Raw genomic sequence first — 11,216 nt, forward strand, 5'->3', positions numbered from 1 at the left:
TTCATCGGCCACAATCATAATTTGAGGTACCAGGTAGTGTGCAATACATTCCTAGCTAAATCTCTTTGCAAAGAGTATTCTTTGATTCTCTTATATTTGTACTCATTTAATGTCCAAGCTTATTGATTCAATTATTGTCACTTCTTGTATCGTGACACAAAAAGTATTTGGCTGAAAGCCATGGAACAGATTGGTACATGTTTAAGCCCACCGGGTCACAGAGTTATGAAAGATGTACGATGGACTGCCCCACGGGGAGTCTAGAAAGTTTATGGGGCCCATGTGCCCAATACAGAGTTTGACCTGGATGGTGCTTGGCATGTTATCGAGATGAGCCGGGTATGAGGCTACAAATGAAAAGCGTTCAGAATGATCTTACTTGATTTGTTATCCTCGTTTATTGAGCTTATTCGTATTGCTAGCCATGTTATTGTTCTCGTATTGCATATACTACCCGGGCGTTTTATATTTTTCAGGTGCAGAGGAAAGTTAGTGGGGACCCGAGTTGGAGTATTTGAAGGATTAAGCTTTATAGAGATTGTTTAGAAAATCTGAGTATCATTTTGGAGGTTTTTAGGCCCACCATGTATATTTATCTTGAGCACTTGTAATTATTGGAGATGTATTTGTTTTAAGGCAATGTAAAAATTCGGATCGTCACAGCGGGGGAATAGACCCAATAAGTTGGTTATCAAATATAGCCAAAGACACAAGAAATTTTTGGGTCCCTATAGAAGCAGGGATTGTACCCGTGAGATTGTTTCTTGCGAGTCTGAGATAAACGAGAGACCTTAGCATCCCTACTTCTTTGGGGATTGACCCGGAAAGATGATTGCGGTAAGGAAAAGAGTGATTAAGTTCAACAAGTTCCCTATAGAAGTAGGAATTGGACCAAAGAGATTCTTTGAATGTAAAGTGAGCTCAATAAGAGAAATGAGCGATCCTATTTCCTTGGGGATGGGGCCACCCATTTGATTTTGGTTCAGCTCCAAGGTCTTGAGATTTGACAATTGGCCTATTCCAGGTGGTATTGAGCCGGAGATGTTAGATATTTTCGCATTTTCCAAGATTGTTCTAAACCTCCATTGGTATCTTTGTTATATCGACTCCGTTTGATTGTAATGGGAAGGTTCTTATGGGGTAGTTTCTCGCTCGATGCTCCTTTCTTTATCTACACCAAGTTGACCGCGGCAAAATCGATCCAATTGCGTGAGAGATAAAAGCATTACACAGCACATCATGCATATTTTTTCCAAGATTAGAAATCTTATTTCTACACGTTTGTCTTTCGCATAAAATCTCTCTGAAAATTCGTTTTCCATATATATGTAATCCTAAATCAATTTTCTTTAAAAAGGTCCGAAAATTGGGTTTCCTTTTATGCGTCATTTAAAGACTTTCGTTTAAGGGGATATAGGGTATAAAAAAGGGGCTGGATAGCAGGGAGGCCATTACCCCCGTAAAGAGTTTTGTTTTTTTATTAAAGAGCAAAAGAAAGGCTTGCACTCTGTTTTTTTTGTTCTTTGTGGAGGCGAGAGAGATTTTGGTTTTTAGTAAAGAAATAAAGGGGCGGGGCATGACACTTTTGTGAGGGAGATTACAGTTTGCGTTGTAGCCCTCATTCTTGTTTAGTTCTCGCAATCTTTCAATGCCTTTCGGGTTCTTTAGATCACGTTCACATCATATCATTCATCCATTCATTGTTTGTGGTTTTTGATGCCATTTGCTGCTGAGGCCGAATCTTTTGGAGATTGATTCGGTGCCGGTTGAATCCGGAGATCGGGCGTGAAGTCCATGGTGCATCTACTGGATCTTAAAGAAGCTCGGGGAGCATCGGAGATTGGCGAGAATAGGTAAAGGCTTCGGTAAGGTTTTTACTATTTCGCAATCTGCACTTCTTTTTGATTAATAGAATAAATTAGTAGTGTTAGGCCGTGGTTTTGGCTTAGGATTATTGAGGACCCTAAGTTTTTCCACATAAATCGTGTGTCTCTCGTATCAATTTTATTTTACTACACTATTTGAGTTTAGGTTTGGATTAATCGATAATCAACCCATTCAGTTATCTAATTTTTTTTATCTGTTAATCTTTCTCTAAATTGGTAATTTTTATCAAAACTCCTATTCATTCTCCCCTCCCGGAGTAGATTGAACGCTTATGCATAATTTCAGGAGAGATGGTTGGCGGACAAGCTAAGATTGGTGAGACTCGAAAGGCTACCAATGCTGGGGGATGGTCCCATAAAGTGAGTTGTTTGTAAGATTAAAGCTGAGAAGATGAGGGAGAAATGAGAAATTTAGATTCGATAGTGTACCTCTCAAACCATGACTATTAAGGTCAATATGAGTGATGACTCTGCCAGCCCTTTTACAACCAATTCCAATCCAATTGCAGTGGTTGCTTCCGACAACCCATGAGGACAAGAGAGATTGACTTTCGTTGTCAAGGTTAGCTTTCCACGCCAAGAGCGCCACTGCTTGCATTCCTTCTTCTCCAACTTCTTTTCCAGTTGCAGGAGAAAAAAAAGCAGTGGAATCAAAAGGAAAGACCGATGAGAGGATGGCGAACAAGACAAAAAAACCTTGGCGTGAAACGAACAGGTTGGGAAGTTGTGTCTTCGCTGCTAAGGGTGTCGTTCTTGGTTCGATACTAAGAAGCTATGAATGGCAGTTGTGGGTTGTGGGAATGAACGGCTTCTAAGTGAATGGAGAACTATTTATAGAGAAGGTAAACAATTGCTGGATTATCCTGGGACTGTTGTGGTCCCTTTTTTTTTGTTTGAACTGGAAATGAATCTAACTCAGGAAGAGAAATACAATTGTTTCCGTATCTTCAAGGTTATGTTGTGATATAGACTTGACTCCACCAGCCAAGCTAATAAATCTAGCTTGACTAACGGTAATTTCTTATTGGCTACTGGCTAAGTAGTACTAAGTGTTATACTTTTACAATATTGCTCTGATTACTGAAATATTAAGTTCTTCACAATGAAAAGATCACATCAACCTGCCGTTTGTGCGTCCCATCACAAGGTAGACTAGTCTATGTATCAAATACATGTATGGATCATGTTATCTGAAAGCTACCTGGTGCCATGGCCGCTGGCACCCCACCCTTGCACACAGCTCTGTGATTCTTCCCGTCGTCGTCGTCAGTGCACTACAGTATTGGTAAGTTGCACAAATCAAGAGCGCAAAGACTTGACTTGGGACACAGCTCTATCCTTCGATTCTTCCCGTAGTTGTTATCAGTGCACCACAGTATTGGTAAGTTGCACAAATCAAGAGGGCAAAGACTTGTGCCCACCAAATTCATGTTTGATCACAAGAACCCAAAGGAGGAGGTGAAGCCAATGAAACAAATGAGATTCATCAATCAAGAGAAATATTGTATGTCATCAAAAAGATCGAACAAAAATATCTTATGTCAAGAGGACTTACTATACTAATAATGTTGACAGTTGACACAATGAGCAAAGCGAATAGGCTTCATCTATAATGATTGTGATCTTGTAGCTCTAGATTCTTGGGAGAGGTACACTCAATACCTACGCTTCCGTTGCGCACTCTGATCGATTAGTTTCAAATTTCGGCCCACGTAACAGTTTAGTGTTCTATCTCATATCTTGTGTTGGATATAAAATAACATCTTAACTCTGACTGTTTTCTCGACCCACGCCTTATAATTATCCGCAGTCTATTCCTTCCTTTCTATGTAAGTTATGATTACTTTTTAATGGTTCACATCATCCATATTCGCAAGAGCCTTCTTCGGCATATGGAGCTAAGTCTGGGATCATTGGCGAATCAAGGCATAGTGCCAAAAGGATTCTAGGTTATTTTTTATCGGCTGTCACGCCCTCAATTTTCAGCTAAAATAATAATATATTTTCCACAGCAAAAGTCTTCCTCTCAAACTATATTTACCCTTGACTGTCATGCCAATCCAAATAAAGAATCAAAGTCTCTTCTTCTTCTCTCTAAAATTTTTTTTTTTTTACATAAAGTCTCCCAAACGTTTACAATTAAATGAGTTCCATAATGATCAAGGAGAGGAATTTACACATAGCTTTACATATATTCTCATCAAAAGGTACAACTCTCCATTGCGAGTAAAGTACACAACATGAATTTGACTAGATGATAAACACTTCCTTTATGATACCAATGAAGCTCTCAAGAGACGTTTCAATGTGCACTCCATGCAATCCAAGCTAAGTGCCATGGCGAGTACCTGAAAGGATAGGGTGAGCTACACTAGCTCGTAGAGATATCCATACCTAAATTGCATGCAGAAGTGAAGATAGATCACAAGGGAAAACATTTTCCAAAAGCGTACTTGTTTTGTCAAAAGTGAAGCTCAAAATGTCATACTCACGCTGGAAAATATTTAACTCCATTTCTCAAACACCAACACTCTCACCCACACACACACCAATATTCTTAAAAATCTCAGCTTACCGCTACGGCATTACCCAACCCAATCCCTGCTTTTTCATTTTCCATTTCAATGATCTAAAGATTAGTCTGAGTTCTTTAACAAAATATTTTCACTTCCTTTTCTCATACAACCAACCAACCTCTCACCAAAAATATACACACTAGGCATGTAGAGCTAGAACATAAGATAAGCAATGACAAGTCGAACAATACCGCACCTCAACAACAAGGAAACTCATCCGTCAATCCCAAATCAAACTTCAAATCTCAACATCTAGCAAAACTCCTCCACATTAAGATTTCCCTTATAAGTCTGACAAGCAAATACCATACATGAAACTCTCACAATGCATCAAACCACGAGGCACCACTTATACATTCACACAGAACTGCCCATCACACATCAGGAGAACAAGCCACAAGGATTTGGCAGTCTAAAGGGAAAAATAAAAGAAAACATGTATTGACACATTAGACATTCCAAGTTACCAACTCAAACTAACATTTTCAACCTTAGTTTGATAATAAATAATAACAAGATTCTCCGTTTCACCATGTCACGTGTTTCGATTTTATTTCCGGGCATTAAGGACCCCATACGTCCTATGTTCATTTCGGCATCACACCTTTCGGTAGATCCGTGGCTTTCTTGTGCACTTCCGGGCACTAGGGACCCCCGTGCGTCCACTAAAATCCTTTCGTTCAATTCCGGGCTTTTGGGACCCCCGTGCGTCCACTAAAATCCTTTTGATTCAATTCCGGGCTTTTAGGACCCCCGTGCGTCCACTAAAATCTTTTGAATCAATTCCGGGCTTTTAGGACCCCCGTGCGTCCACTAAAATCCTTTTGATTCAATTCCGGGCTTTTAGGACCCCCGTGCGTCCACTAAAATCCTTTGAATCAATTCCGGGCTTTTAGGACTCCCGTGCGTCCACTAAAATCCTTTGAATCAATTCCGGGCATTTAGGACCCCCGTGCGTCCACTAAAATCTTTTGAATCAATTCCGGGCTTTTAGGACCCCCGTGCGTCCACTAAAATCCTTTGAATCAATTCCGGGCTTTTAGGACCCCCGTATGTCCCATGTTCGGCATCACACCTTACGGTGGATCCGTGGCTTTCATTATCGTTCAATTAGTGTCACATATTCTCACTAACAAGCAATCTCTTTATCCACCGTTTCTCTAATCCCCACACATAGCAAAACACATCTCTCACACCAATACTTAGATTCAGTTACACGTAAATAATCTTGTCTTCATCATTTCAATAAAGAAAGCACAAAAACCCACATCCTTCACATTGTAAATCAACCATTTATTTCACATCTCATATTACCACCTAATAGACCCCCTTTGTGACATCTCCATTAAGAGTCTAATTCGCAAATACTTATAACGATCCTCATCTTTGTAGTACCCATCAATGCTTAACAACCATGCACTCATGCCAAGTGATTCACCAAATCCTGTTTAACTCACTGCAAGTATCCTGCAAGCCCAGAGACTCAATCTCATGGAAAGACATCGAATAATTTACACATCGCGTCAAACATTCTACAACTGAATTTATCATCGATCGTATCATCCATCTAATCCATTTTCTATTCCAATCGTTTACAAGTATTTTAACCCTTATGCTCACTAGTTCTCATATCCCAATTAAACAACATGAATTCCAGGGCGACACTTAAACAATTGAAAAGTAGACTTCTTCTTCTTTGAATCCATAGGTCATACATCAAAAACAGAGTTCGGGTAACCTAACTACGGCCTTGCGATTATAGCTTCAACATAACAGTAAAAACTGGTGCAAGGCAGAATTTAGGTCAACTTTGGGTGCAAATCTGTTATCGCTCGGACATACCCATGATGCATGGGATGTATCGTTGGAAAACCCTATGTGTCTAGTTTCTAACAAAACAGACGGTGCGTCATTTCAAGTCCCGAGCTAGGAGTTATGGCCATTTTACCAAAGTCTACCTGTGCTGTCAGATTCTACGCGGAAATAAGTAAAATTGATTGAAAAATCATAACTCTTCCAACTTAAACCCAAAAATATTGAAACCAACGCCAAAAGTAGCACCACTACAAGCCCTACACTCAGTAAAAATCCCAGGTTTAGAAACAAGAGGAGATTAACCCAACAATCAAAAGAAATACAGATTCGCAACCATTTTCGCCCTAGTCGACCAACCCTACTTTAGAAATTCACCAAAAATTGTATACTTGACCAAATTACTTGATTCCAACACCAATCTCTTCTTAACTTAAATATGCAACTCCTGTAAAAGACCCAAAGCCACCCAAAGTGTTCATCATGCCCAGAAATTTAAAAGAAGACAGCCTCGCACAGATTCGTACATCCAGCAAACAGTCAGCATTCAAAAATTCATAACTAATTGTGTGATTATCGGTTTTGCATGATCTTGGTACCGAAATCTTCGTATTGAAACGTACTTTAACTGTTATGAAGATACCAAAAATTGATTCCTAGCAGAAGGGCTCCCAAAAGACAGATTACCAAAACCCACGAAATTTTCAGCATGCTCAAGATTTATTCAAGACTCAAAATAGATAATCAAACTTGATTCTTGTACATCCAACTAACACTTAAACATGTAAAGAAAGGTAGGAGATCCCTACCTCGAGGGTTAGAAGCAAGCCTGAACATGGAGGAAACTTCGAAGTGCTCCGATCGTGAATTTTCTTCGATGGATAGGAAGCTCTCGTCGCGTAGAACAACTTTAGTACTTGGGATTTTTCAAAAGTCTCACTCGTGATCGATGAAATCGAAGAGAGAAGGTGAGAGAGGTGAGAGCCGAGAGAGACGCCGGAGAAGAAGAAAAGAAAGGAAAGGAAAAGAGAAAAAATAATCTCCTGCTCCCCTTTTTTTTTGACTTATATAGCACAAATAACACTTTCACCCTTTCACTCCTATTGTATCACGCCAACGCCCACAACTTCCAAGTCATCTCACATTGACCCAACTCATATCCACATTGTTATACATACTTTGATAATCCAAATACATATTAAACATTTAAAATTAAAGAAAATAATTATGGGTCTCTACATCGGCTCTCCATCTACGAGTTAGTTAGCATCATAGAGTAAGTTACATTTCCAGAGATCAGTCAGAATTTGCCATTAGGGAAAGACAACAATACACACCCTTTATTTGGGTGTGTATCATATGCACCTCCAAAATTGTTATGAATTATAGAGAAAATGTTACGAATCGTATTGCTAAAAAGTTACGAATCATATAAAGGTTATGAGATATACCAAAATGTTATGAATCATAATGAAAATATTCTGAAAAGTTATGAATTCTAGAACAAAAGTTACGAAACACTCTAAAACATTAAAAATGAACCACAAAATAAGTGCATATGGTTCATCTTTTTAAGGGGTATGTATTGTAGATTTTCCCTTGCCATTATCGAGTGAATCATATGCAATACCTCCCTTAAGGGTCATTTCACTTAATAACGTTCACTGACCATAAAATTTTCTGAACATGAGATTAACTTAAAGGTAGATCGAGCAAATAAAGCACATATGACACATAAGTTAGTGAAACTATTGTGTAGACGACTCCTATAGCTGTGGGTTCTAAGAAAATCCGTAAACTAATGCTCTGATACCACTTCTGCCATGCTCAGACCCTTCAAGCCAGAACCAAAAGGCCTCAACAAAACCATACTTGCTTACGCTAGTACTTCCCTGGCGTACGCCTGTCGACTGCCATGTGTCAGTCATCGACCGTTGACTCAGTTAACACCGGCGCACGCATGTCAATGTTTGGCGTACGCCAATCAAAAGCCGGTCAATAATTACTATTCAACCACATGCTCGGGACTTTGGTGGCCACCCTGACATAGGCTACAGTTCCCCTGATGATTATACTCTGCAGAGACGTTCCCCTCTCTCTTCTACATCCCCATCACCTAGTCCCATGCATTTAATGCATAGGAGGCTCTCTTCCTAACCTGACCAACCCTTAACCCAACTGATCAGCCCTCTCCTCAGTCCACTCCTGGCCTATAAATATCCCCTTTGCATTTATATGCAAGGGGTTCACAAGGTTAAGACTCTTAAAGAGCATTCAACCCCTCTCTGTCCCTTTTCTTGCACTCTTTCTTCTCCCATCAGTTGAAAGAGAAAGCCAACCCTCTTCCATACACTCATCACACCCTCATACCCATCATCCATCCTTCAAACTACAAGTTCAAAGCTCAAACCCTCCATCAAAGGCCAATAAAAAAGTATACCACCTTTTGTTCTGTGTCCTGTTCTGACCCTTGAGGGGTGCTAGTAGGGTCAAGGCTGGTAATCAATACCAGTCTTGGCCTCAAAGCTAGCAAAGATTCAATGATCGTGCGTGATGATAAGTGGCGCGCGCCAGTAAGCACAAGCCGTACGCCAGTTATGGCTGTATGTGCACCACTGGCGTGGGGACCACGGATATTCCTGTTCTTGTTTTATTTTCATTTTATCACTTTTTATGCATGTTAAGAATTAGTTTATTGCTTTCTGTATTTTAGAACTGCGAAGCTGCTTTCCTGTTATTCTTATTTTAAAGGCCTCTGGGATCCTCTGGTCATGTTCCAGAACCCAGATGATGCAAAGCCAAGCACTGGACAAATGATGTAACTGGCGTACGGTCTCGGATGATTGGCGTACGACAGTTAGATCGAAGTCCAATGGCTGGCCCTTGCATGGCAGCTAAGCCCTGGTCTCTATTTGTTCCCCCACACTGTTTATGGGGTGTACTATTTATTCTTCTGCTCTAAATTGTCTCTGCTGTCTGTAACTATATTTTACCCTGCCATTTTGATTGTGTGGTTTGTCCTGGGTGTGTATTGGTCCTTCCAGAGCCCAGAGGGTTGAGAAGTAGGAGCTGTGAGTTTAGATTTACCGGCGCACGCCAGTATAGCGGTGGTGCACGCAAGTAGTTTCTGCATGCAGTGGCTTGGCTAGTGCATACAGCTTCCTCTTGCGTGCCTCATTCCGGGACAGTGTGCTCTAGTTCTTTTAAAATCCTCACAGGTGCTTGTTCTCAATCTATTATATCTGTCTAGATCAAGCATCCATCTCATTGTCTCATAAATGCAACTTGTTACAGTTTTAACCCCCTCTAACTGCTTCCCCGCCCTAATTGGCTAAAAAATGATTAATGAGAGAAAAATGCAAATTTTTATAAAATGCCCGAGTAGAGACCGATCTCCGGATTGGGTGAGAGGGGTGCCATAAAACCCTTCCCCTCTCGTAACCTGGCTCTCGAATCTCAATTATTGAAGGTGACAACGGACCAGTCTACAAGCATTTTTCAAATCAAACAACGTAGCAAACATTTCAATTTCGGTTCCTTGGGTGCACACCGCAAAACCCGAGTGGCGACTCTGAATTGTAAGCGTTTCGCCGCGCTTTTCTACAAAAACGGCACGCCCAATTTTATAAACAGGATTTTCCGGGGCGTTGCTTCGCCTTCAAACCTCGCCTTCAAATAAGGTTGAAATACCCCAAGCGTAGGGCTAGGTCGTTGGTAGCATAATATCCGGAAGTCCGGGATCGTACCCACAGAGAATTCGAATGTAGCTTAATCGGAATGTAGGTTTGTAAGGTGGATTGTGGCGTTTAAGACGGCCAACTTGGTTTTGCTTTGAAACGATGAAAATTGCCAAGGCAAAAGACTAGGATAACGCTTAATAAACTAAAAGGAGGCAAGTCTAGGGATCGTCTAACCCTTGACTTTAGCCGTTACCGGTTCTCAATATAACTCAGGCGAGAGCCACGACCGCGTGCTCACGCCCGGAAGATTTAGCTTTAATGACTACGTTTATCAAAAGAGGTGATTAACCGGAATTAAATCAACCTATTTTTGCTAATGTATCTAACACGTAGGGGGCCACGAGCCCTCAATATGTCGCTTGCCAAGACCGCTTGACTAAACTTCATACCAAGGAGTTAACACGCCTCGCTTAGACCGAAAAGGCTAGGTTAATCCGATTCCGAAAATCATGATTTTAAGCCCGAAGGTTTGAGAACCAAATAACCACCTAAGTCCTCGGGAAAGATTACCCCGAGACTTGGCCTATCAACTACTCACACATAGCTAAAGCATGAAAGACAACAAAAAAACGAGACATGACTTTTAACTGATAAAAACGAAAACAAACTTGATATTATAAAAGATCTAGTCCGTAGGAACAACTTTAATAAACGAGAAATTAACAAACGAGAATTACTTACTTGAGTTCTAAGAGATTACACTAGAAAAGCTTGAAAGAACATTAATGGAGGAAAACTTAAAGCTCTTAATTAACTAGATAACAAAGGGGAGAGAGGAGACCCCTATTTATACACAATGGGTTTCTCTCTCCTCAAATATCTAAAAACATACTATAAGTAGCAACTATTCCATAAATGGAAAGCCCAAAAAGCAACAAATATCTGGTCGGAAGCTCTCCGTATCGATACAGAATAAGCAAAGTATCGATACCACATCGTTAAGCTGAAAAGGCCAATCTCCCGTAACAATCCCGTATCGATACAGATTATGGCCGTATCGATACGGGAAGCTCTGCTTGGAAAGATAACAAACGCGTATCGATACGGTCCAAAATCCGTATCGATACGGGGAGCTTATCTCTGGTCTTCAGGCCAGCCTCCAAAACTTGACACCCGACGACCGTTGGCTTGCCCGATGCTCCTCGCCTTCGTTCTTTGGTCAATTTGGCACAAGTTCCACCGGGCGATGATTCTTGAATTAA

At 40.6% G+C, this 11,216-nt stretch overlaps 1 protein-coding gene and 1 long non-coding RNA gene across 2 annotated transcripts; both read right to left on the minus strand.

Annotated features, from left to right (window-relative positions):
- Positions 1 to 657: 657 nt before the first annotated feature.
- Positions 658 to 2,484, minus strand: LOC131307049 (LRR receptor-like serine/threonine-protein kinase FLS2). Its single transcript, XM_058333467.1, has 2 exons — positions 2,316 to 2,484; positions 658 to 902 (listed from the first exon to the last, which is right to left on the minus strand). The coding sequence occupies exons 1-2, from the start codon at positions 2,482 to 2,484 to the stop codon at positions 658 to 660; spliced, it is 414 nt and encodes a 137-aa protein (XP_058189450.1).
- A 1,467-nt stretch (positions 2,485 to 3,951) lies between these two features.
- On the minus strand, positions 3,952 to 7,377 carry LOC131306521 (uncharacterized). The gene is made up of 2 exons (XR_009193928.1): positions 7,084 to 7,377; positions 3,952 to 4,234 (listed from the first exon to the last, which is right to left on the minus strand). It is a non-coding gene; the product is annotated as an uncharacterized LOC131306521 (long non-coding RNA).
- Positions 7,378 to 11,216: the final 3,839 nt, after the last annotated feature.

This window comes from Rhododendron vialii, chromosome 11a, assembly GCF_030253575.1.
Source record: "Rhododendron vialii isolate Sample 1 chromosome 11a, ASM3025357v1".
Taxonomy (NCBI): Eukaryota; Viridiplantae; Streptophyta; class Magnoliopsida; order Ericales; family Ericaceae; genus Rhododendron; species Rhododendron vialii.

Coding starts and splice junctions, on each gene's coding strand:
- LOC131307049 (XM_058333467.1), bottom strand. CDS start 2,484: ATGCAAGCAGTGGCGCTCTTGGCGTGGAAAGCTAACCTTGACAACGAA. Junction 903..2,315: donor TAATAGTCATGGTTTGAGAG/GTACACTATCGA, acceptor TTACATTCAAAG/AATCTCTTTGGTCCAATTCC.